Source organism: Macaca mulatta, chromosome 6 (genome assembly GCF_049350105.2).
Source record: "Macaca mulatta isolate MMU2019108-1 chromosome 6, T2T-MMU8v2.0, whole genome shotgun sequence".
Taxonomy (NCBI): Eukaryota; Metazoa; Chordata; class Mammalia; order Primates; family Cercopithecidae; genus Macaca; species Macaca mulatta.
In genome coordinates, this window is record NC_133411.1 from 103124370 (window position 1) to 103150393 (window position 26024).

A 26024-nucleotide genomic window follows, 5' to 3' on the forward strand; every position below is an offset into this window, starting at 1 on the left:
CAGCAACTTGTCCTTAGAACTATTGCCACATTAGTCTTTGCACTGTATAGCATCTGGCTTTATGGAACCTACGTTTACCAAATACAAAAAGAAACTTCTGCTTTAAAAATATATATATATATATAATTTTAAATCTGCATTTCCCCCACAGCAGTGTAAGTAGGTTCTGATGTCCCACCATTTTGAATGGTTTCTCAGATCTTTCTGAATGAATATTTCCTGAACATTGCACTGATATCGATTAGAATTTTGATATTTAATTTCATCCTTATTTCCTGGTAGTGAATGCAGGAAAAGATGTCAGGAACATAACATAAAACAGATTGGGAATTTCTTGTTTCCAAAGGGCATGGCCTTCCTTAGCATCAGTTTGAAGCTTTTGTTATGACTTAGCTGACTTGTGGCAGCGGGGCAAGCAAAAACAGTAAAACACTGCTTGTAAATGGCACCACATCTTGTTAACCTCCCCGCCAAATAACTCTCTGAAAGTCATGCACATACCTGTGGGATTTCACACTCCACCAGCTTAAAATGCTATGTCTCTGTCCATCAGAAATAGTCATTATTCTATTTTTAAGGCAGCAACAAGAAAAGAAAAAACACTTTTCCTGAGGGATTTCTAACTGTATCTAATCCTCCCATTTGGGCAGTAGAGGTGTTTGCTTTTTTGTTTTCTTTTTTTAAGAAAAATCTTGAAGCCTTTGACACTGACAGATGTGTCTGCAAGGATATGGCTGCAGTATTACTAATTTCCATGCGTATCTAGAAGTATTTTTAAATGGCATACCAAAATCCAGAAGTTTAAAGACGCCTATAAAAGTAAACATTTATTTAAGGTACTCTGAATATGCCTTCTTTTTTAATTAGAAATATCTTCAAAACTTGGGTGTTTGTTAATAACTAATAACTGGAGTAAGCTACAGGATCTAAAGCAGCCCTTTTTACAATCTAGTTAGGAGAAAATAATTGCAAATACCCACTTAGAGGCAAAGAACAATTTTTATTACCAAAAAGCTTTCTGCACATTGTTGTGGCAACATTGTATCTGTTTAGAAAATGGGCTTTTCCAAAAGCAAATGAAGGTAGGTTCCTCAGGTGACCAAAACTGAAAATCAGTATTTCCATGTTTCACTAATCAAGGCATAAAATAAAATTAAAGCAAAATATTTTACATTAAAATCTTGGTTATGTATTTTTTTTAAAAGGGAAATCGTTAAAAGGGTGGAAATTACCAGTGATTTCTATTTTTATTAAACCATTCACTACAACAAACAAGTATAAAAATTCCAATTCCACTTTTATACCTATTTGTTGTGGTGAATGGTTTAATAAATTGGAGATTTATGTCCAGAAGTCACTCTATTCTGTCGTGTATTAGAGGACCACATTTTGACATTTTTCATATCAATCATATTCCCGTATCTTGAAATTTCTGCCTTATATTCAAAAAGTTCAGTTTGAATTCTTTGCCAGGTGTGAGGATTTCCGCACCTTATAGTCGGCACAAAACACGCTGCAACTTTAATCAAGTCAGCAACACAGCACACTGTGGGTTAGATAAGTCCCTGTGTAGCAAGTTTTCAGAATAAGAAATAAAATCTAATTCTTAGGGTATTATCTGACTTGAACTCTGTTGGTTTACCATGTTAGTAAACTGTGCTTTCTATTACCTATACATAAAACCTGAGCAGCAACTGTGTGCTGAAGCAACTGTGTGTGAAGTCTTCACAAAAGACTTCAAAGCCAAAGAATGTCCTATTTGCTAATATGAGCAAATATTTTGTTTCACAATGTACTATCATTTATTGGTGACCCTGCAATAATTTACTGTCAGTAAATGCCAATAACTAGTTATTTAGAAATTGTAAACTAGGCCAAATAAGAAGCAGAGAGAGAAAAGAATCACCTCCCTAAGAAAAGGGTTTTCCTACAGACTTGAATGCACTCTGCTTTTTCAGAAGAGATACTGTATCAGTCAGGGAAATAGATGACACTCAGAATTATCTGAGGGGGGTTCTATAAAAAGACTTTTTGCAAAAGTACAAGCACATTATGTGGAAACCACAAGTCCCGCCAGGACTAGTAAAAGCCAGGCTCCCACTGAGGCCCCTAATCCTGAAGGGATGAGGAGGGAGCAGTTACCAAAATCCAGAGGTGGAGAAGGCTGTGTGGAAAAGAGGGTCCCCTCTCAGGAGCTAAGACCCTCAGGGGATGCCAGCCCGAGGCATCCAGTAAGGGAATCAGGGAAGAACACCTACTACCTCCTCTGACCCCAGCTCCAGCTCTCTGGCTCCCCACTGACCAACATCCAAAGGGCAAGGAAGCTTGAGGACTTGGCCTTTACAAGTCAGCCCCTGGGCATGGAGCAAGGAAAAGAGGGGTGGGCAGCGGGTCTGGAGGGGTCAGCGGGGAGAGCCAGAGCTTTAACCCAGCCATCATCTGGCTTAGTCTCGGATCCAGGTATTCATTGTTCAGTAGTCGACTATTCAGTCTTTCGAGGAAATTGATGAAACAGTTTATGAAGACAAATGTGGGCCACAGGGTTTTGGACACTGGGGGGCTTAACCGTAAAATATAAAATGAGAAGAATAAGGCACTTTATTCCTCTGTGGCAGGGAACCCAACACTTGGGTTTACATTGCAGGGCAACACCTGTGATGAATGAAACACATGGTAGCGATAGCCCACTCATGAAAAACTAACAGCCAATCTTTTCACCGGGACAGTCAAAAAATGAGTTGAAGGGGAAAAAAGTATCTTCAGCTGAAGCCAAAACAGCCATCTCTAGTTTGAAAATACACTCAACAAAATGTTGGTGATTAGAGATAACAGGAACCTGGCAAGGGAGGAATTTTTACAGAAGTTCAAACTTTTCACTTTGCAGCCACACTCTGATTTTATCAAAATTCTTATCCATCCAACGGATGTTTTCTTCAATGGTTTCAATTGTCTGTTGGACACAACGGAGCTGAGAACCATTTTCTTTCAAAGAGCTGAAGAATCCTTTTACCTTGTGAGGAAAAAGTGAGTTTTAAAAAATTAATTTTATTACATTAACCAGATGTAACTTTAGTTAAAACTGAAGCCAAAATTCCAGCATTTGTCAAAATTCTATATAGAAGGCAGTCCCAGCTGTCTGAATAGGATTATGTACACATAAGCTGTATGAAATGAGCTCATGCCTCATGATGTCAAGTTCTGTGTTTTTTCTCTGCAGTTCTTTTGTTTATTCCCAGCTGCCAGACTTTAAAAGACTTCACTGTTTACCATTTTATAATTAAGGTTTAATTGTGTCTATTTAATGTGTTATTCTGTTCTATACTCACAGATGCAAACTTCATTTTTTAAAAACATGATATCTAAAAAGCAGAATGTGCCATCTCTTCTTTGCCAAGCAAAACAGTTTCCACCATGTAAGTGCCGTCTTCCTCCATGGGCCTGGCCTTGTATGTTATTATAGAAACACTGTGGGGAATGGGATTCTTAGCAAGTTACGGTGGTAAAACCCAAACCTTGCCAAATTTTTTTAACCTAATCTACAATTAATGTATTGTTGTCTCAAAGTTCCCCATGATTTTAAAGAGATAAGAAACTCTTGTCTATCTCCTGAAAAATATCTTTGTTCTTGTTTCATTTCTGGGTATCTTAACCTCTTGAGCTCACATGACAGATAGGCTGGCTTTGCCACAGGATTGGCCATTGTGCGATTCTGTTTCACCTTAAAGGGTTATGACCCTTTTCCCATAAATTTTCACAGCATTAATCCATCAATTTTTGATTTGGTATCCAGGAAGCAAATGTAGGCCAAGATGTATTATTTATTCAGCATAGATTCCAGATAGTCAATTCCTTAGAAATCCATGTCATAATACCATATTATTAGTTTGGGAATAAAGAGGGGAGTAGGAATGGGTTTTAGAAAGATAAGATTTCAATTTTAAATGATGCAGAGTTGTTTTAAAATTATATGTCAATACGGTACAACTTTTCAATGAGCAGAAGGCATGGCCTCCTGCTGTAGCAACCTGGAAAATACTTCTCCACTGTCTACCTTAAGTTGTAGCTCAACCTACTGCTTCATACACGCTCAGAACACAAGATTAATTCACAGTCAATTAAAAATCACTTTGAGCACTATTCAACAGTCAAAGCACATCAATAATCTTACTAATTGCTCAAATCATTACTCCTGAAGGAGCTCATTATGATAGCTCCACTAAAAACAGACCTTCTACAACAGTGAAGCCAGCTGCTAACCATTACTCTTACCCTTGTCCTGACCCAAAAATCATCTCTTCTGTCTTCACCTGTCTTGGAAATGCAACATCTCAACTGAATATTTGATTCAGACTTGGCTCTTCAAGAACAATTTCTGTGCAATAAGTGGCACAATACAGGGATAGGAAAACAGGTTTATCCTACTAACTTGATTTGAGCAAATGATTTAACTTTCATGGAACCCAGTCTCCTCATCTGTAAAATGAAGAGCAGTGGTGAAGGATGTAGTTATATAATGCAGGTAAAGTGCAAAACCCCAAACCCAGCATGTATCAGGGACTTAACCTCATCCATTTGTTCACCAATATTTACTCTGATATTTATTCATCTGTCTGCTGTAATTACCATGCTAGACACTGAGGATGTAGCAGTGAATCAGGCAAGCATCCTCCCCTCATGGAGTTTACAGTCTTTTGGGGGATACACGCAGTAAATATGATTACTGTAAATAAACTGCTATGAAGAAAATATGCCAGGGGTACGCTAGTAACTGGGGAGATGTGGCCTGCATTGAACTGCATGGTTTTGGGGAAGGTGATTTGAGCCGAGACCTCTCAAAGATAAAATGCCCCTTTCTAGTGAAAAGTTGGTGAATACTTTCTAGTGAAAAGCCAGGCAGAGAGAAGAAAAAGTGCAGAGGCTTAAAGACAGGAGAACCAAGTGGTAGCCTAGGAACAGAAGGAGACTGAGTGGCTGCAGTGTTGTGAGAGAGTAAACCAGGAGAGCCTGTGGGAATTGGCACCAGAGAGGTCCTCAGAAGCCAGGTCATCAAGGTCGTGGACACATGGGAAGGAGGGATTTGGAATTTACTGCAAGAACAATAGGCAGGGTTCAAGAAGCCAGGGTCAGTTATGGGCTGACTTGCAGTCTTAAATGTGGAAAATGTTTTGCTATTGGCAAAGTGGCAAGGGGGAGGCCAGTTAGGACACTATTGCAATAGGCAAGGCAAGAGATGAGAAAGGACTGGATGAGGGTAAGAGCAGAGAGATGTGCGCAAGATCCAGTGCATGTGCTGAGAGAGGACCAGCAGGACTTGCGTAATTAGATGTGTGGGGAAGGAAGGACTCAGGATGACTCCTATATTTTATATGTCCATAGTTTGCTCTCCATTATGATAACATCTCAGGCTCTTTAATTTTCATGCCCTGCTTCAGGGTCTTTGCACCTGATGTTTCCTCTGCACACAATACTCCTCTAGATATCAGCGTTTCCTTCAATATCTCCTCAAATGTCTCCTAATCATCCTATAAAACGGCACCAACCCTCTACCCCAATCCCTCTCCTTGCCTTATTCATCTTCAGAGCATGTAACTACTTGACATCAGTTGATTTGTCTATAATTGTCTGATTCCCACAGCAGAAATTTCAGCTCCATGACAGCAAAGGTTTTGTCTGTCTGTTCACTGTTACAGCCACATAACCTAAAACCATGTGTGGCATATATGTCTTGAATGAATACAAATGAATGAATGAAATGCTTTGTTGCTATAGATCTTGTCTATGGATGACTACCTTTCTGGTCAAGTCTTTGGACAGCTCTTCAGTCACCACACAGAATATCTCTGCTCTAGACCTCGCTGGAGTTCAAGGTTGAATTATTATATGCAAGTTAATTTGACAAGCCTGGATGAGGCTACTGAAAACTGGAAAAAGCTACGAGACTGTAACAACCCTTCATTCTTTTCCATTTCCAAAGCTCTCTCCCCATCTCAAGCTAGAAAATAGTATAACCAGACTACACAATGGAACCACTCCTAAAAAAGTTAATATTAGCCTCTCAGCTTTTATCTAAACGTACCATAGTTTAAGAGCCATGTAAAATTTGTTCTACAACTTTACTATATGAAACCTTATTATAAAAGGGACACCACAGAACTCAATGGCCCACACATCAAAGTCCTTGAGTTTAGGACTGAAGAAAAGTCTGCTTTTGTAGAAAACGTGTATGCTTCATGTTCTCTTTTACCAGACAATGAGAATAACTCATACTGATTCCTCATTTTTCCTTGACTTCTAGGAATCTCTGTGATAAATTCAGGGGACAATTGCGAGAATTATCCTCAGCCATAAGTCCCTCACATGGTTATCACCTGTCCATTATGTATCTTTTTGTCCTTCATTTTAACATTTCTTTTATACATGGATCTTAAAGCTGCCTGAAATTCTGTCTGAAGGTAGATGGTTATATAATAAGTGACAGGGAACCATGAACTTGGATGGTTTATAAAGAACCTAGATTCCAGATCTGCCTCTTTAACAGTAGCTGGATGACCACTTCAGTCATTTATACCTCAATGCCCACTTTTAACATCCTTAAACAGGGACTAATTGTCTCAAGTAATTTTTCTTCAAGTCCTAAGGTTTTAAATGGCAGAGCTAAGACCTCTTAACATGTCTTAAGAGGCAGTTTTCACTAGTTTAATTGCCACTGATTTATGCTGCCGTCAGTACCATACCATCCAAAAATAACTTCTAAATGACAAAATCCATATCTAACTCACCACACTCTCAAAGTATTTTGTCTACCCCATATTAATTAGCTAATTTTCATTTATGATTAAAAAGATATATATATTACCTCTTCAAGCCATGTTCTTGTGGAGAATTGATTTGCTGTACCCATTACCATGTGGGCTATGGATTGTGAGCCAAGTTCAAACCTAGAGAGGGAAATATTCAAAAATGGGTTGTGAAATATTCATTTAACATATATTTTAAGGGCCTCCTATATATAATACCTTTTAACTAAAAACTGATGGGTGTGAAAGTATAAAATATGATGTCTATCCAATGTGTAAAGATCTAGCTCTAAAGAATACACATCAACAGCTTAATAAAAAGTTAAGTATCCAACAGAACATGACACAGGCAGGAAGTGCTAAAAGAGTTAGACAATGACAGATGCAAACAAGCAAATGTGTTCGTGGAAGGCCTGGGCTGAACTCTGAGGAGAAAGGCTTCATAAGTCCATGGGCTCAGGAAGGGGTTATGCCAGATGGAATGGAAAATACCCCTGTACATATTCACAAATTAGCACTGAATTCCAGTTTTATATTTTCTACAAATACTTTAAGTACTTCTACTGCCTATCTTCAATTAAAAAAAGTACCTTTAGACTGTTATTGTTCTTCTACAAACAACAAGGCTGAAACACAGTAAGGTTATGAACTTATCCAGTCACAGCACAATTTTTGGCACCACTTACTTCTGTACAAGTTTGTTCCAGTTTTTCCTCAGAAATTTCCAGGCCAGTGGGTATCCTACTGGGTTCCTACCAATGAGTACAAGAATTCCTGGAAACTCCTGAGTTTTTATTTTATCTCCCTTAAAGCTTTCATCTAGTAGCCTGAAAGGATTAAGAAAAGAAATGTTAGCAATGAATAGGTGGTGAAACAGTTATGAATCACGGCAATAAAATTACTTGTAAAAGAAAAAAAAGTCTGCCAATAACAAAGGTTAAAAAGATAAATGGGTAACCAGAATCCTGATAAACCCACTATAGCTATGTAATAAAAACTAACATTTATATAGTATTCTCATATACCCTCTCATTTGCTCAAAAGAATAGTTAAGGAAGAGTAGCTCTAGTAAATATTTTAAATATGTTGTCTTTTTAAAGATACACAAATGTATATGCCTTTAAATATTTTTCCTGACACCTGGTTCTCCCTAATTATTTGCCTTTCTCATTAGATGTATGCTGACTTGCAGTATGTTCCCAGCAGAATAGACAATTCCTGGCCAAGAAAACAAAAATAGATGCCAGAATGATCTAATTTAATCTAATTTCCCTTGGCCACATGAACATGAATGAATGACTGACTCACCATTGAAGCTTTTCCTTATTTTGGGTTGTGCAGAGGGCAAATTCAATTTGTTCTTTCTCAATACTGGACAAAGAAGACTGATATTTACTATAAAGAAAATCCCAGCCTTCTGTGCTCTGGGCGCCCACAGCAAACACTGCCAAGGTCACATCGATAGGCAGGCTATAGAAAGCAACACACAATGAGAATCTGAGATGCAGTAAGTATGTTTATAGGCATAATGGTGACCAATTATGAACTGCTAAACTGTCCCCATGATCAGAGAAGCATAACTGAAAATATAAACAAAAGCTACCGATTTCCTTCAGTTACACTTTGTAAAAAAAAAAGGCAAGAGAAAACTATCTAAAATTAGGTTTTAAGTAGCCTTCTCAAAAATGTAATGTGAAATGCCATTTTTATAAATACCTACATATTTAAATACTTTAATGATGCTGGGTGATTCCATAGGGGATCACCTTTCAAGCCAAAAGAAAGAAATTCAAACTATATTCAAAATGTACACCATGATCACAAGTCAGGACTGCAGTAGGACCACTGTTTGGATTTCTCTAAGCTGAAGCATGTAGATTGTTGGCATAAATGTTTCCTGGGTGGGGTTTAAGCTCCAAATGTAAAAGGACTGAAATGTAGCTGAATAGGGATTTCCAGATATGGTAAAATCCTACCTTGCTTAGACAGCATCAGCAATTACTATGCATCCCTGTCAGGGACTTTAGAAGCCCAAAGAAGCTTCTATAAAATACAATGCCTGTGTTTCTCTATGGCATGGCTGTCACAGTTTAAAACGATTTTGCATTGCCTATACAAAAATGGGAATTATTCCAATACCATCCTAACTCCCCAGATATTTGACTTTTATGCACAGAAGTTCCCTCCTAGCATTTCTTAAAGTTGAGAGATGCATAGATAAATCTTAAAAAGTAATTTATTTTTCAAAACAGGGCAGCAGGGGAGACACTTATACTTTTTGTTTTCCCTAATGTTTAGTACCGATGATGGAAAACAGAAAAGATACCCTTCACATCAACAAAGTGGTTATTCAGTAAGGACTGACCTCAAGTTTCCATTGGATTCCTTCCACTTCCTGAAATAGCCTTCTGCCCTCTGTACACACGGCTGATACTTGCGCACACAGGCGAGGAGGAGTAGCTGACTCCGCAGCATTCGCTCTGAGACCGAGCCTTCATCTGTCCACGTCTGCTTATCAATGAGGTCCCTTAGCAGCCTGATGAGGAAGGCCTGACGGCATTGCACAGAGGAACAGGGACTAGTATTGTCACAGGTCATTTCATGTTAATATAATCCATTATGGTCTCAGATGATAGGGGCTAATTTTTAAAGCATAATCTAACTTTTACTGTATAAATCATGCAGCACTGTTTATATTTAATTATAAAAGGGTCAAAACCAATAAATAATGATGAATGACTTTCATATTTTCATAACAAACTTTTATAAGATATCCTATCTACTTAAAGTCAGGATGAATTGCCACTTTTAAAACAAACTTAGAGTTTATATGACTAAATTTTGAGAGCAAATTATGCAACAAGACTTCATGACATTTTGCCAAGAATAACAATTTTGTGCCTCTTCCTCAAGTACCATGAAGAGTCCCAGAAAATCTGAATGTCAGCCATCATAGTAGGAAAGGAAAATGAAATAAAAGGTTTGTGAAAGGAAGGAAAAAACAAATCCATGCAAATTGAGCAGAGTCTGAGAATGCCATTTCTATTTTTGGTGCCAAATAAAACCAAAATTTTTGCTAATCCATCTAAATACTGAATTAATATTTATTTGCTTTTCCTTAATATGTATATAAAGATACACACAAACATACACACACACGATTTCTTTTTAACACAAAAGAAATAGTAATTACATAACTATTTTATTTCAGGCTTTTACCTTGAATTGAGTTTCCACTTCATTCATATCTCTTTTCTCCATTAACTTATACATAGGAATCAGCTCATTCAAACCTTGAAATACGGGCATAATTTCAGTTTCATGTTTCAAGTACAGGGATAAATCCAAGGCCTTTTCAATGGACAGCTTCCCAATGCTGAACAAGAGACACTGTGGTTAGTAGTTTAAAAGTAAATCCAGGAAGTCAACATTTTGCTTCAAAATATATTTTAGTCTTCTAGCAAAACAAGCAATCAGATATAAATGGATAACTACTTATAAATAGATAACTACGGCCAGGCACGGTGGCTCATGCCTATAATCCCAGCACTTTAGGAGGCCAAGGCGGGTGAATCACCTGAGGTTGGGAGTTCGAGACCAGCCTGGCCAACATGGTGAAACCGTGTCTCTACTAGAAATACATAAAACAGTCAGGCATGGTGGCACGTGCCTGTAATCTCAGGTACTTGGTACTTGGGAAGCTGAGGCAGAAGAATTGCTTGAACCTGGGAGGCAGAGGCAGTGAATTGAGATGGTACCACTGCACTCCAGCCTGGGCGACACAGTGAGACTCCATTTCCAATAAATAAGTAAATAAATAAATAGATAACTACTATATAAGTCTCTTTTCTATCACATGTAACACAACATCTGGCATGTTTACACTAGGGAGGAAGTTTCTCAAACAGTAACATCCAGGGCTAACGTGGATAAGCCGGAATGGAAGCACATCAGCATCTGTCCCTGTGAAACACTGGATTGTGTGCTGAACTTCTAGGGTAAGCAAGGGATTTCCATCAAAGACCCTTTAGGAAGTCTGGTCAGACTATCATCTGGTAAAAACTATGAGTCCCTGGAGGAAACACATTTTCTTCTCCATTTCAAAAGACACTGCATATCCTTAGAAACCCTTCATTACAAAGGGTTAGTGTTAAAAACCTCAGTGGTAGGGTATATATTATATAAGCTAAAAAAAAGAAAAAAGAAAGAGCCCTCTACGGCTCAAGCAGAAATATTCTACAGAGGGGAATTTTTTAGGCAGAAAGAAACAGCTAGGTAAGCAACCCTTAACTTTCTCCCCCATTGCGTTTTCTCACTTCAGGAGGCCCAGTATGGTGGTGAGAAGAACCAGAAGGCACTCAAAATTTAGGCCAGAAGGATACAGGTATGAGGAGAAACAGAGAGAATCCTTCCCACCTGCATGCTTCCTCTTAGGACTTGAGATCTGCCTACATGTTGAAGAAGTTTGAGTTTTAGGCTTTGGGAGCATTTCCTTAAAAACCGTTGTCATGGGGGTTAAAAAAAAGAGGGGGTAGTGTTAATTCTGTCCTCACACACTCAGAGATCATTTGGTTGGGCTACATTTTATGGGCTATATTCCATAAAGATACTGCAAAGTTCAAGTATCTGGTTTAGGAAAGAAAACAAAAATCCCTTCTTTAATCCAAGAAATATAATGCAAACAACTTGGGCCTGTGTCACTTAGTCTTCTAAAAAGCCTTCAAGGCTGTTAAAGACCCAGTGATGGGAGAAACCTGATCCGGTATAGCAGGGCCAGAGGAAGCTGAGGGACCACGCCACCGCAGGGACAAGGCAAGGAGTTTCGCCAGGATGTTGATCTCCTGGTTATCTACACTTCTGCCTCAGTATGATCTAAACTGTTAATGAGAAAGATTAAGATACAGATTCCTTCCTTCAAGTGCCTTAGTAGTCACAGACAGGAGATTAATCATAAGGCTAAAAGCAATCTTGGGTTGTTAGAAGAACTTGGAGGAAAACACCTTTCAACTTCTTGTTGTCAATCAATCATTTTTGTCTTTAGAAATCAAGAATTTGAACAATAACATCTGCTTTCAGAAATAAACCGAGACTTTGTGCAGCGTGTATTACCTGACGAGCTGAAATGCATTGTTAATGAGACTCGCCCGATCGTTACTGCTGACTGCTGTGTGTGTTCCTTTTAAAAGGCCAGTCAAAGAGTCCCATCCATCATCCTCGTAATGCACAATGTAATAGCCATTCATGCCCACATTAAATTTGATCCATTCCACCTCTTCTGGGAGGATGAGCACATCTAGAGTAAATAAAATAAATCAAAGCTCCATTTGCTCCCTTGCCTGATGAAAGCTTTTCTCATCAGAGACTGGGCAAGGAAATTAGAGAAGGGTTTAATACTGAACAATCTGAAATCATCACTTATTTCTTTCAGAAACCAGAAAACAGCAACTCAATAGACAAAAGCTAACACTAGCTTTAGACATCAATTTTGTGAGATTTATAGATCTATGAAAAGAATGCAACTACGTATCTGGCCATACATATGATATAAAACAGTAATGTTAACAAAGTAATAGGGAATGTTCACTGGTAATCCCTCCTTTTTAGCATTATATAATTCAACTATAATCTCTATCTGGCAAGATACTGGCCATTCTTCTTTGAAACCAGAAAGTATTTCCAATCTGATCCCTTTTGCTTTAACCGAGATAAACAGCAAAAGAAACAGCATTTTAACCCTACACATTTTCACATTCCTCCTTGAATTAAACTGGTTGTTTCCAAAATAAATTACCTGTTTTTGTTTTTAGCAAAAATCGATGGACCATGTCTGATTTGCTGGTGATGAACGTCAATGGAACATGCCACAGGTACCTAAAAGAAAGGAGAGATGGATTGTTCATTTGTTGATTCAATTCAACAAGCAGTTACTAAATCACCTATCATGTGCCAAGCACTGGTGAGTTAGAAAAAGACAGTACCAAAACTGCTACAGCCAAGCTCTCAAAACATCCCCAGTCTGTTTTCCAACTTTGCAGGGAGTGTCAGCTCAGGCACTATTTCTTTTTCTTGGACTCCGTGAGTAGAGCTAAGAATTTGGACTCAAGTGAACCCTGAAAGCCTTTTTACAGTGATTGGCTGATTGCATCTCAGAGGCCTAACTTCAGGAGTCATGTGCCTCCTGAATCGTATACTAGGAAGGACAAAACATCACCTCTTTGGGATTCCTGTCAATGATACATCAACTGAATCTGATCATGGAGAAACAGCAGAAAATCCAAACTGAACGACATTCTATAAAATAACTGACCTGTACTCTTTAAAAATGTCAGTATCAAGAAGCCCAAAAAAGACTAAAAAGTTGTTTCAGAAAAACATGGAGACCAAAAGGATGCAACAACTAAATAAAATATGTGATCCTGTATTAAATCTTAAGTCAGAATTTATTTTCTATTTTGCTCTAAAGATATTTTTAGGACAACTGAAAAAAGTTGAATGGGATTTATAGATAACAGTATTGTATCAAGTTTATTTCCCAATTTGGATAATTGTACTGTGGCTATGGTTATATAAGTGAATGTTCTTGTTTTTGTTTGTTTGTCTGTTTGTTTGTTTGGAGATGGAGTTTCGCTCTGTCGCCCAGGCTGGAGTGCAGTGGTGGGATCTCGGCTCACTGCAACCTCCACCTCCTGGGTTCAAGCAATTCTCCTGCCTCATCCTCCTGAGTAGCTGGGCCTACAGGCACCCACAACCACGCCTGACTAATTTTTGTATTTTTAGTAGAGATGGCATTTCACCATGTTGGCCAGGCTGGTCTCGAACTCCTGACCTCACATGATCCTCCTGCCTCGGCTTCCCAAAGTGCTGGGATTACAAGCGTGAGCCACCGTGACTGGCCATAAGTGTTCTTGTTTTTTTAGAAAATACTATGCTGAAGCATTTAGGTTTGAAGGGGAATCATGTCACCAACTTACTGTCAAACAGTTCAGAAAAACACATGCCAAGTATATACATACAGAGATATGTATATAGGTGTCTATGTAGATAGATGGATATCGATTAATCAAGATTTAAAGCCTCCTTAATCCTTTTGGGAAGATGGGGGAGGGAAGTGTATACACACACACACACACACACACATATATATATCCACACAAACATATGTGGAAATAGAAGAAAGTAAAGGAATAAAGAGTTAACATGTATCTAGGTAAAGGATATATAGGAATTTGTTGTGCTATTCTTGTAACTTCTCCATACGTCTGAAATTGTTTCAAGATAAAAGAATTTTTTAATGGTATCCATCCAGGGTCAATCAAGTTGCAGTATCTTGTTTCTAATAATATTCTTCTATAGCATTAAGCTGATGAACAAATCTAACTCAGAAGAAGACAACTGAGTCTCTCATAATTCTCAGAAATCACCTAAATTTTTTTGTCCTCAGCTCCAACCAAATGCTAGGCGCTATTGTAATCTAGTAGCAGTTGCTTAGGTTGGAGCTGATTTCAAGTCAGTAACCAGAAATTACCATCATATCAAATTACAAAATATGAGAATGTTAAAGTAATTATATCATCAACTTTACTGAGAAAAACCAAGGTTTAAAGCCTCTTTAATCCTTTTGGGAAGATGGGGGCAGGGAGTATAAGTCAACTTCATAGGATACACAGATGCAGTTGAAATATTTTAGCAATAGCGGTAAGGGCATTATTTCAAAAACAAGGTTCCATCCTACAAGGCAGATGTTATCTAGACAACAAAACAAATTTTACTCTATGAGCATTACCCAGTGTCCGGGGTGCCTTCAGAGCCCTTCATGTAGTGCTCTTGCTTCATGTGTACATTCCTTCCCCTCACTGTGATGGTTATCAGGGGAAAACCCTTCTGCAGTGTCCAAGTGTTCATCATGGTTTTCACATCCAGCCCTTCCTGATGCCAATGCTGGTGTGTACACAAAAAAGCAGACACATCACCCACTTAACCCAGCTCTAAGAAAAGACAGAACACCAGCTTGTGCTCAGTCACTACCAGTTGCCAACCTCCCCTCTTTGGAGTGTTTTCTGATCCCTTTCTCAGTGTGATGTTCCCAGCCATCACACTTCCATTAAAGCACCAACTGTTTGCGTGCCATTTTCCTCCACTACACATACATGTCTAAAGGGCAGGGAGCATACCTAGTTCTGCCGGGCACACTTTGGGGCTGGCAATAACACTGGGCACAAAGCAGGCATGTGAATGAATGAAGGAGGAGAAGGGAGAGAAAGTGCCAGGTTTTCAATACCTACATAACTATGCTGGTTTCAGACAAGCAAGGTGGAAACAATGTTCAGTCAAGAGCCTGTGTTTCGAAAGTGAGGATACGGAGATGACCCACACTCAACAAATAGTGGGAACTCAAAAGGAGCTGTTTTTTAATACTAAAAAAGCTTTTAAGAAATTATTTAAAAAGTAGTAAAGACTGGGTGTGGTGGCTCATGCCTGTAATCCTAGCACTTTGGGAGTCTGAGGTGGGTGGGTCACCAGAGGTGAGGAGACCATGACCAGTCTGGCGAACAAGGCGAAACCCAGTCTCTACTAAGAATACAAAAATTAACTAGGCGTAGTGGCACATGCCTATAATCCCAGCTACCTGGGAAGCTGAGGCAAGAGAATCGCTGGAACCGGGGAGGCAGAGGCTACAGTGAGCTGAGATCACACCACTGCACTCCAGCCTGGGCGACAGACTGAGACTCTGTCTCAAAAAAAAAAAAAGAGTATCACTAAAAAGATAACATGCGCCACAGGTCAAATCTAGAAACTACTGAATAAAGCAATCTCTAGGAACAAAAAAGGCCAAGAAAGTAAAAAATATAAAAAGAAAAAAGAAAGACAAAATTCTGTCGAATCTCCAGACTCACCCTCAGCTTCCTCTGAAAACATCCCACAAATCCAGATGAACAGAGACTCAGGCTGTTTTGTGACTAGATGTTATGAATACTTTATAGCTTAGCAGTTAAAAACATGAGTTAGATCTAAATTCAGATATCTGCTCTGCAATTTACCAATCAAATGTCTTTGTATTTCATGTTCTCAACTTTAAAAATAGGGATAGTAATAGTACCCGGCTCACAGGTTTATTACGAAGAGTAAAGGAGATAATACATATAAGTGCTTAACATGTGCCTGATTCATGGCAAGTGTTCAAGAATGCTCAGTGCCATTGTCTTTGTACAAATGCAGAGCTCTGGAAATGACTGACATATCCTTTTGACTGCTACAATGCAGCCATAATCTGCTATAGAAATGTCATAAATTCACTGCTTTACAAAGTGAAGCTGAAGAAATTAGTATCAGTGAGAAGCATTACCAAGGAAAGCTCTGCAACCCTCGTGTATAGACACATTTTAAGAAAAATTGAAAAAGATTATGAGTCTTGTATAGTTTAAATGCAGTCTTATCTGGAATGAGGGTGATATAATCAAGGACCTCAGAAAGTTTGGCACAGAGCTATCTTTCAAAGAATATGTAGCAAAAGAATGTGCTTGGGGGAACATGTACAGATACAGAAACTTACTGAGAATGAAGATGAATGTTGACTTCTAGAGCAAAAGCCATCCATCCCTTTTACACCGTCTGTAGGGCAAATCTAAAAACCAAAACTAAACACATCACTCTTATTTCTATAGAAAACAATTATTCTCCTCAGAGGGATTAAGATGATTCTGGGGAAACAAAACAAGATGATGAGCCTGTCAATCCCAAATGCAGAGATATTCAAAAACATACTCACACTTGCCATACTATCCCACAGGTCCTCGTTTTTTGTATTTTTATAGCTATGCTTCTGGAGATACTGTACAATACCACTTTTAAATGCATCAGCACTAAGATACTCCCTTAGCATATTCAGAATACAAGCTCCCTGAAAAGATAATAGAAATAATTGTTATCTATAGTTTGGTTGCAATCTCATCTGAAATCACATATTCTTTTGTAATAAAACACATTTCTTTGAAAATGCAACTGCAGTAACATTGTTAATGTCTGGCAATTTGTGAAACAGCATAAGCAGGTTAAACCTGGACCTGTTTAGGCAGGGGATTTGTCTAATGTGATTGTTTATGCTCTGAGCCCACTGGGGCCCTTATTTTCTATCAGTAGCCAGACCTCCTCATGGGGCAAATTGGCATCATCTGCCAACTCCTTTTGTTCTCATGTGAGTGGATAATGGTACAGATTAAACATTGGACCTTCAGCTACTACCTGGCTCTCCCACTGCCACTCCAGGGCAGGACTAGGGAGAGGCCGGTACAACAAGGGGTGAAGCATTAGAGATGGAAGCAGAGGTAGACGCCAGGGAAGGAAAAGTGGGTATGTCCAGGGAGCCCAGGCAGCCTTGAGCATGGAGGGCTGATGGAGCTGGAGAAAGGGAACAAGAGTCTTCCCAGACACCCTGTATTCCTGGGTAAAGGGCTCTTTTCCCCTCCACTCCCATTACCATGGATGGCGAGTCACAAACTCAAATGCCTCCAGTGGCATGTGACAGGGCATATAAATAAAGGAAATAGTCCAAGGATAAGAAGAACGCTCTTTTACATTCTTTTTCCCCTGTACTTTCAATGGAAACATGCAAGCAGAAAGACTTTTCTGTTTGCTACCAGTAAAACAACAGCCAAGCACAATGGTAACTGGCAACACATTCTCAGCCTCGGTGAGAAGACAACAGAACAGTTGGGAATGGTAGGGGAAGTGGAAAAGCAGAGCCTTGATCTTACAAAGAGAGAACAACAACTTAGCTCCAGCTTATGCTGCAAAGGAAATACCATGGACAAATCCTCCTTTTTCTTCCCCAAGAGAAGCTAGAAATCTGGATTTTACATAAAATCTCCCAATCAATCATTAAACTGTTGGCAACAATTCCCAACTCTATTACTAAACACACTGTGCAAGACAATTATTTGCATCTCAACAATATTAACCATTGCTGAAGGGCTTGAAAAGTAAGCTACACGAGGGCAGAATTTTTGTCTAGTACAAAGTTGATGGTCAATCAATACCTATTTGTTGAATGATAAATAAAAGCAGAGTTTCTGTAAGCCATGAATTTTCAACCCAAGAAAGAATATATGAAGAATTTCCCATAAAATAGGCTTTAGGGTTATGAGCCAAACTGCAAGTTAGGCCTAAAAGAGTTAAACTCCAGCCAGCCATGTCAAGAGAGAAGGCATTCAATGTGGGTTTAACCCCACAACCTTCCCTATAACTTCTCCACCCCAGTATGTATAACTTTAGTATCCAAACTGTATGCTTTTACTCAATCTACATGTACCTTATCATAAGAAACATCATCAAACATCTCCCGGATCTGAGCAGGATTCTCCACAGGTGTAGACACAGGGTGTGAGGAATTTAAAGCATCTACCTCCATTGCATGAAAACATTTGCCAAAGAAATAATCTTCCTATTGAGACAGAAAAAAGAAAACAGCACCTATGATTTACATTTAGATAAAAAATGTCAAAGGTGGGACGTTTTATCTGAGGCAAGAAGTCCATACTTCACATTTTGGGGGCAACTTATTCCATATTTCCTAATATTTATGAAACAAAATAGAATTAATATAGTCTAAAAACCACCCAAGAAACAATGATTTTAGGTAAACATTATAGATTTTGTTCATCTTAAATACTTTAGAATAAAGAAAAATTCATATTAATCTAAAAACGAAACGATTATGCCTATAGCCAAACAGCAACAAAACAAGAAACTAAACTGCATAGTAATTTCAACATTTCCAATCATCGTCTGTACTGTTTTAGAGCAAAGATATTTACCTTTAAAAACATGTAACAAAAAGAAATGGAGAACCTTAACCAGCTTTATTAGAGCACATTAGCTCAATAGGATAATACGTATCCATAATCATTTTTATTACTATAGATAATGTAGAAACATAAGAAAATATTTATAATCCATTATAATGCAATATTGATATGTACTTTCTAATTATGTACACAGGCAGATGAAAATAGGTAGTAATAAATATTCACAAATGTATATTTTAAATAATGTATGTGGCAGATGAAAATAGGAATAAATATTTACAAATAATAGCATCATTGGAGTAGGATAAAAAAATTTTATATGTTTAATTTTGCTATATGTGATTTTCTCAAGTTAAACATGGTGATTTAAAAATTAAACCCTATAGCAGTTCCAAAGCAATAAATTTGTGACCCAGAAGCCTAGGTTGGTATACAATCAAATGTGCAGTTACCTTAAGTATAACTCATTTGATCTGGCAAGTAGGGTCCTATTGAGGTATCAGTAATCTATACCTAATAATTCTGCAATGAGCAACCTGAAGGTTGGGAAAACGAAATGGAACATTTAGGTTGCCATTATTTCTATTTCTTTGATATTAAGAAAGATACAATTGGACAATTCACAAACAATCATAGATTCACAACTGAGTTTGTAAATAAGTCTTTGTGATATATCTTGAAAGTTCACTAGCATTTCTGCAACACGATTCATATCTAAACTGTCAAGGAAGTTATCAATGAAATCTTTTTATAAGTTCTATAATCAAAGATTAGTAAATATTTTCCAGCAATATTGAACAAAACAACAAATTAACCTAAAATGTAAAGGATAAATAATTACTTACAACTTTCAGTTCAGGATGGGTCACACTGACAGACACAAACTCCATAAATTTGGCAAATCCCTCATTTAGCCAAAGATCATTCCACCATTCCATAGTGACCAGGTTCCCAAACCACTAAAAACACAACATGTCTCAGTTTATTCACACATTTCCATGGAGACTGGATACCTATTATCTAGACTGGCAGCCATAAACAAAGACATTCAGAAAGAAGTATATTTTAGATGTCTAATATAAGTTTATGAATGTTAACGTATATTTACAGGGCCAATATTTAATCAAGGTAAAAATAAAAAAACTGTCAACATGTATTATAAGACATAAAAACTAATGCTTTGGAGAAACAGTTTTTCTTATGAAAAAAAAAGACAGAGTAAAAATTATAATATATAAATAGCCTTATATATCCCATAAAAGCAATATAATCGTAGTTCATACTTTTTTAAAAGTGTGAGCGAGCTTATACCTGGTGGGCCAGTTCATGGGCCACAATCATTGTGATGCCAAGCTTACTTGATGCAGAAGACTTTTCCGCATCAAACAATAGAGCAGATTCTCTGTATGTTGTTAGTCCCCAGTTTTCCATAGCACCAGATTGAAAGTCGGGAATAGCAGCAAGATCTTGGGAAGGAAGTAATAGAATACATTACCAGTCTCAAAGCTACACATTCCCCCAAACACACTAATCTTCAGAACGGATAGGTATTTGAACCAGTTAACCGTGCATAATCATGGAGCTCTAGACTGAAGAATCTTTCACGATGGAGAAAAAGAAGCTTAGTGACTCAGCGTCACTTTGTTATAAATGTGGCAAAGTCAGACTTGCAGCCCAGGCCTTTTTTTTTTTTTTTTTTTTTTGGAAACAGGCTCTCACTCTATCACCCATACTGGAGTGCATTTGCGGTGACATAATTACACCTCACTGCAGCCTCAACCTCCCAAGCTCAGGTGATCCTCCCACTCAGCCTCCCAAGTAGCTGAGACTACAGGAGTGCACCTCCACACTCAGCTAATATTTTTATATTTCTTGTGGAAACAGGGTTTTACCATGTTGCCCAGGCTGGTCTCAAACTCCTGGGCTCAAGTAATCCACCTGCCCGGCCTCCCCAGGTGCTGACATTATAAGACATGAGCCAAAGTGCTGAGATTACAAGACATGAGCCACCGTGCCCGGCCTCTTCAGGCCTCTTGACTCCATTTCTAACCTTCTGATGAGGATATTGGAAATTGAAAAACTTAACAATTAAAATAATCCACTCTATTTTGAACGCCCAAGACCCACATATACCTAAAAAATCAAACATACAATAGTTTTAAGGGCTCATGGAAGAAAGAAAATGCAGATTGTCTTACACTATATACATTTATTCATTCAAAACAGTTTGTTGAGCATCCTCTGTGTTCCTGCCAAGCAGATGCCAGTAAGGAAAAATGTAGCCTCTTCCCTGTGCTGTCTGCCCACTAATAAAATCAGAAGGCAAAAGAGTCCCCATGCCATGTGCCTCAGGAACTCTATGAAGATCTGCCTTCTTCACTATCACTAGAAGTTACTGTACACATCAAGGGTGAGAAGATGCTCAGAAAGATCAACTGCAGGTTTGTCACTTGCTAGGGTTTTTGTGGCTTGAGGGGCTGCTGAGGTAACCACAGGGATACGCCAATTAAAATGACAAATCTATGACTGTGTTCATCAAACGTCATAACGTCATGTGTAGTATCTGTACAAAATCTCTACCTTGTTTGGGTAGGGGATATGGTATGTTGAAATAATCTTCATAAAAATCTAGAAGAGTCACCGCAGCATCCAGTGCATAATCTGTTTGATTTATCTTGTCTGGCACAGCGTATACAGAAACCTAAAGTGGAAGGCACAAGAAAGGAATTCAAATATCTTAAGTGGCTTCTCTCCACATTGTGTAGAAGACTGACATTAATGTCCTCATATTGTGGGATATGGTTGCCAATATTAAGGAAAATAAGTGGGAATTCCATTTCTTGCATTAATACTGACTGTTCCTGATTAATCCCCCTTCTGAAAACAACAACAAATGCTGGATAACATATATAAAGTCTTCTTAAATGTGTTTATAAGATGGCAAATGAGAAAGCAAGATTTAGAGGCAAAAGTAAAATGACAGCTGGACCCTCTAATGTCAGGAGAGCACTGCAGCCAGCTTTAGCCCTGATGGCAGTAGCCCAACACAGCTGGACTTGAGCTTTGGTTCTTATGGCATTGAAGGACTCAGGAGTTAAAAGACCAAGTCCAGGGCCTGCCCAAAGTAGAAAGTCTACAGGACATACAACCCCTACGTAAAGCTAGTACCCAAAGGCCAGGCCTTTAATGTAAAGGTAAACTAGAAATAACTACCCTTTGTCAAGGAAACTACAAGTAAAGTGATCCCTGGACCAGTAAGTACTTCCAGACACTCTGCAAGAGCAAACACAATTTCTCTCTGGAATAATCCACTTTAGACTCAGGTAACATAAGCTCACAAACATAATTCATAATACAAGCAAGGAAACAAGATACCATAAGCAAGAGCCAGCAGAAAAAACAAACCACAAAATCAAATACACAAAGATTTCAGATAAAACAATTACCAGACACAGATATATAATATGTATGCTTAATGTGTTTACAGAAATGAAAGAAAAATAATAGTATAGATTAGACATTATTAAAATAATCATTTCTAAGAGATTCAGATTAGTGGCAAAACAAGGGGCAGGTGTTTTGCTGATTAGTTTCACTGCTGAATTAAGAATGTTCCCTTCGTCCAAGTCTCAAGCGTCACCTTCAAATCCCCAGGTAAGTAAAGATACCTCCACAAGAATAAGAAATCTCAGCACTAGAGGAACCCAAAGCAATTCAGCAGGGAATCCCCATCTACTCAGACCTCAGTAAAAACCAGCACAAATACATAAGGTATCTTCAAACAAAGCATCCCTTCCTCCCCTCAGAAAAACCAGCTTGCATTCCCGAGCTATGGCACATGGTTGTATTGGTTGACCACTATGCAATGGTACCCAAATGAGGAACAAGTGTGCCTTGAAACAAGATTTTTCTCTCCAGCATTCCAGTGTTACCTGGCCCAAAACCTCTGGCCATTCCAAGCAGGTTGCTCTATCTTCCTTACTATAGCCAGAAATCCCCTGCCAGATAGTAACATTTACTTCCAAACTGCAGAAAGCCATAACCAGAAACAACCTTATAGGCCATTGCAGGATCTAATCCAAGTTATACCTTCCAAAGAAGTAAATACTAAGTTCCAGAGAGAATAGGGCCAAGGTCAGAGAGTCAGTGAAGTGACTGCGGTAAAGCCAGGATCACGACTCAGGCCAGGCCACACTCTCTCCACGTTGTTGTTATTAGAACCTCACTATACAAACGAGCATCCATGACAACAGGCTAGCCAAACATCCCGGTTTGCCTGAGATTGAGGAGGTTCCCAGGATGCAGGACTTCCAGGATTTCGTTATTTGGTTTTGTCTTTGTTTGTTTGTTTAGAGACGTGGTTTTGCTCTGTTGCCCAGGCTGGAGTGCACAATCATACCTCATTGAAGCCTCAAACTCCTGGGCTCAAGGGATCCTCCCACCTCAGCCTCCCTAGTAGCTAAGACTAGTAGCAGGCACAAGGAACCATGCTTGGCCAATTATTTTATTTTTTACAGAGACAGGTTCTCACTGTGTTGTCTGGGCTGGTCTCAAACCTCTGGCCTCAAGTGATTCTTCCATGTCAGCCTCCCAAATTGTTGGGTTTATGTTGGGTTTACAGGCACAAACCACTGTGCTCAGCCAGACTTCCAGTTTTAAAACCAGTTCCAGGCCGGGCGCGGTGGCTCAAGTCTGTAATCCCAGCACTTTGGGAGGCCGAGACGGGTGGATCACGAGGTCAGGAGATCAAGACCATCCTGACTAACATGGTGAAACCCCGTCTCTACTAAAAAACAAAAAACTAGCTGGGCGTGGTGGCGGGCGCCTGTATTCCCAGCTACTCGGGAGGCTGAGGCAGGAGAAAGGCGTAAACCCAGGAGGCAGAGCTTGCAGTGAGCTGAGATCCGGCCACTGTACTCCAGCCTGGGCCACAGAGTGAGACTCTGTCTCAAAAAAAAAAAAAAAAAAAAAAAAAAAAAAAAAACCAGTTCCAGGCAAACCAGAACAAGTTGGTCACCATATGTGACAATCACAGACTCACCTTGACTCCACTCTTGGTTATCTTGCTGACAGACTCAAAATCTGAAATAATGAAGGCCACCAGATAGGTGCTCATCTTCACAGTGACATCAAAATGGTCTTCTATGAGTCCTTCAGCAACAGTCACAGATTTCACCTAAAATCAGAATAATTCAAATTATCAAGTAATCCAATTATGTAATACACTGAACTTGAGAAATTTCCTAATTATCAGACATAATATTAAAAGTATATCAATCCCAGCACTTGGGGAGTCCGAGGTAGGCAGATTGCTTGAGCTCAGGAGTTTGCCACCAGCCTGGGCAAGATGATGAAATCTTATCTCTACAAAAAAAAAATACAAAAATTAGCCCTGCTGGTGGTGCGTGCCCGTAGTCACAGCTACTGGGGAGGCTGAGGTGGGAGGATGCCTTAAGCCTGGGAGGTGGAGGTTGCAGTGAGCCAAGATTGAGCCACTGTACTTCTGCCTGGGTGACAGAGGCAGACCTTGTCTAATGACGCTTCTATAATTACTTTAAAAGTTATCTTTCTGATACCTAATTATAATTTAGATATTAAGGTCCAACAGTTCTACTCAATTTCTTTTTTATTGAGATATAATTCATATACCACAAAACTTACCATTTTGAAGTTTACAATTCAGTGGCTCTTAATGTAATCATAAAGTTGTGCAACTATCAATATTCAGTTTCTTTTAATAATTCAGATGGTTGTAAACAGACTAATATTTGGCATATGTGGATTGATAACCCGGATGAGACGAAGCAAAACCAAGATTGTGAGTTTTGCGAAGATATGGCTGATCTATTTGTCCTTAAATACAGGTTTGAGAATTATCTGGCAATGCAATGTCGAGCTGTTGAGCATATACGCAACGGGGAAAATATATAACCCTGTAGTACCTAAAAGAGCTTCTGTTCTTCTGTATAATTGAAAGTAACCTATTCCTGGGCATGCTCTTGCAAAGCTTCTTCCAAACTTAGATTTGCTTCATTGGAATCACCTTTTTAAGTGCAATCAGAGAGTAAAGGTGGGGTATGGTTGATGGAGGTACAGTCTTAGAGGTCTGCACCTAAAGAAGAAAGTCTAACACCTCAGCAATAAAAAGCACGGAGATGAGACCTTGGAAAAAGAACCAGCCAGAATTAGCCAGGTGAAACCACAGTCACGGGCATTTTTCCTGTAATCCTATACTCACCTCTATTGCTCTGCCCTCATCTTTTTTTGTTTGTTTGTTTTGAGAGATAGGGTCTTGCTATGTTGCCCCAGCTGGTCTTGGACTCCTGACCTCAAGAAATCCTCTTCTTCTGCCTCCCAAAGTGTTGTAATGTATGGTTGTAATCCTTTACAACCATAAGCCACCTCACCTGGCCCTCATCCTTCTTAACACCCATCAGCCACCAACTTCTGGTCACCATTTGATCATTCAAACCAACTCTGTTAGCCAGCCTAGGATTACTCATAAAGGATCCCAAATCATCTTTTCTTTTTAAATGCATTCTGCTTGTGCCTACCCACAACAAAAATTTCCTTTTTTTTTTTAATTTTTTTTTTTTTTGAGATGGGGTCTCACTCTATCACCCAGGCTGGAGTGCAATGGTGTTATCTCGGTTCACTGCAACCTCCACCTCCCGAGTTCAAGCAACTCTCCTGCCTCAGCTTCCTGAGTAGCTAAGATTACAGACATGTGCCACCAAGCCCAACTAATTTTGTATTTTTAGTAGAGACAGGGTTTTACCATGTTGGCCAGGCTGACCTCAGGTGATCCACCTGCCTTAGCCTCCCAAAGTGCTGGATTACAGTCATGAGCCACCACACCTGGCCAAAAATTTCCATTCTCGAGTTGTGTTAATTAGTAGGAAAATAACCTGATTAAATTAATTCAAATTTAAACGTGATTAATTTCTGCCCCATGCCCAAAAGCTGCAATGTCCCAATGGTATATATTTTGTTTTTCTGGTCTCCAAAAAGATGTTTTGAGACCCCATTGTTTTCCCCTGAGCTCAATATCTGCAGCCTGAGGTCAGGCTACTCATATTAGATTTCTGTTAGTGAGAGACGTTTCTGTCCAAAGGGACAACATTGCATTAGAGGTTTTCCTATCCTCAAAAAAAAAAAAAAAGAAGTTTTCCTATCTTCAATAAGTGGATCCTGGATATCCATGGATTTAGACTGTAGCATCTTCCTGGAGCCTGGAGCTTTCTGAAAGCCTACAAATTTCTCCACTAATCCTGTTTGGTCCTTCAGTCTCTCTCCTGTCTCCTTCCCATCCCTGATCCTTTATTCTCCTAGAATTTTGATTCACCAATTAAAGAACTCACTTCTGTCCCAGGGAGTCATGCCACAATACTGGGGGAGAGGACTATATTCTGAAAAAGCACATCCT

General features: G+C 39.0%; 1 protein-coding gene and 2 long non-coding RNA genes across 5 annotated transcripts in view; 2 read left to right on the top strand and 1 right to left on the bottom strand.

Annotated features, from left to right (window-relative positions):
* Positions 1-980: 980 nt before the first annotated feature.
* The window catches only part of ERAP1 (endoplasmic reticulum aminopeptidase 1), a 33752-nt gene continuing 8708 nt past the window's right edge, over positions 981-26024 (bottom strand). For all 3 annotated transcript variants that reach the window (XM_028849584.2, XM_001094790.5, XM_078005002.1), the window contains 16 exons: positions 23640-23774; positions 21179-21299; positions 19910-20064; positions 19444-19557; positions 18103-18234; positions 16564-16695; positions 16348-16419; positions 14581-14735; positions 12589-12668; positions 11907-12090; positions 10017-10173; positions 9163-9347; positions 8106-8267; positions 7484-7624; positions 6857-6938; positions 981-3010 (listed from right to left, as the gene is read on the bottom strand). In XM_028849584.2, the coding sequence (XP_028705417.2) occupies positions 2855-3010; positions 6857-6938; positions 7484-7624; positions 8106-8267; positions 9163-9347; positions 10017-10173; positions 11907-12090; positions 12589-12668; positions 14581-14735; positions 16348-16419; positions 16564-16695; positions 18103-18234; positions 19444-19557; positions 19910-20064; positions 21179-21299; positions 23640-23774 (2163 nt within the window). In that variant the 3' untranslated portion in view covers positions 981-2854. The remainder of the gene's footprint in view (positions 3011-6856; positions 6939-7483; positions 7625-8105; positions 8268-9162; positions 9348-10016; positions 10174-11906; positions 12091-12588; positions 12669-14580; positions 14736-16347; positions 16420-16563; positions 16696-18102; positions 18235-19443; positions 19558-19909; positions 20065-21178; positions 21300-23639; positions 23775-26024) is intronic.
* Positions 2884-13223, top strand: LOC106998865 (uncharacterized). Its single transcript, XR_013418435.1, has 5 exons — positions 2884-3024; positions 3329-3413; positions 10686-10795; positions 11119-11181; positions 12605-13223. It is a non-coding gene; the product is annotated as an uncharacterized LOC106998865 (long non-coding RNA).
* On the top strand, positions 6445-9881 carry LOC144341468 (uncharacterized). The gene is made up of 2 exons (XR_013418436.1): positions 6445-8304; positions 9096-9881. It is a non-coding gene; the product is annotated as an uncharacterized LOC144341468 (long non-coding RNA).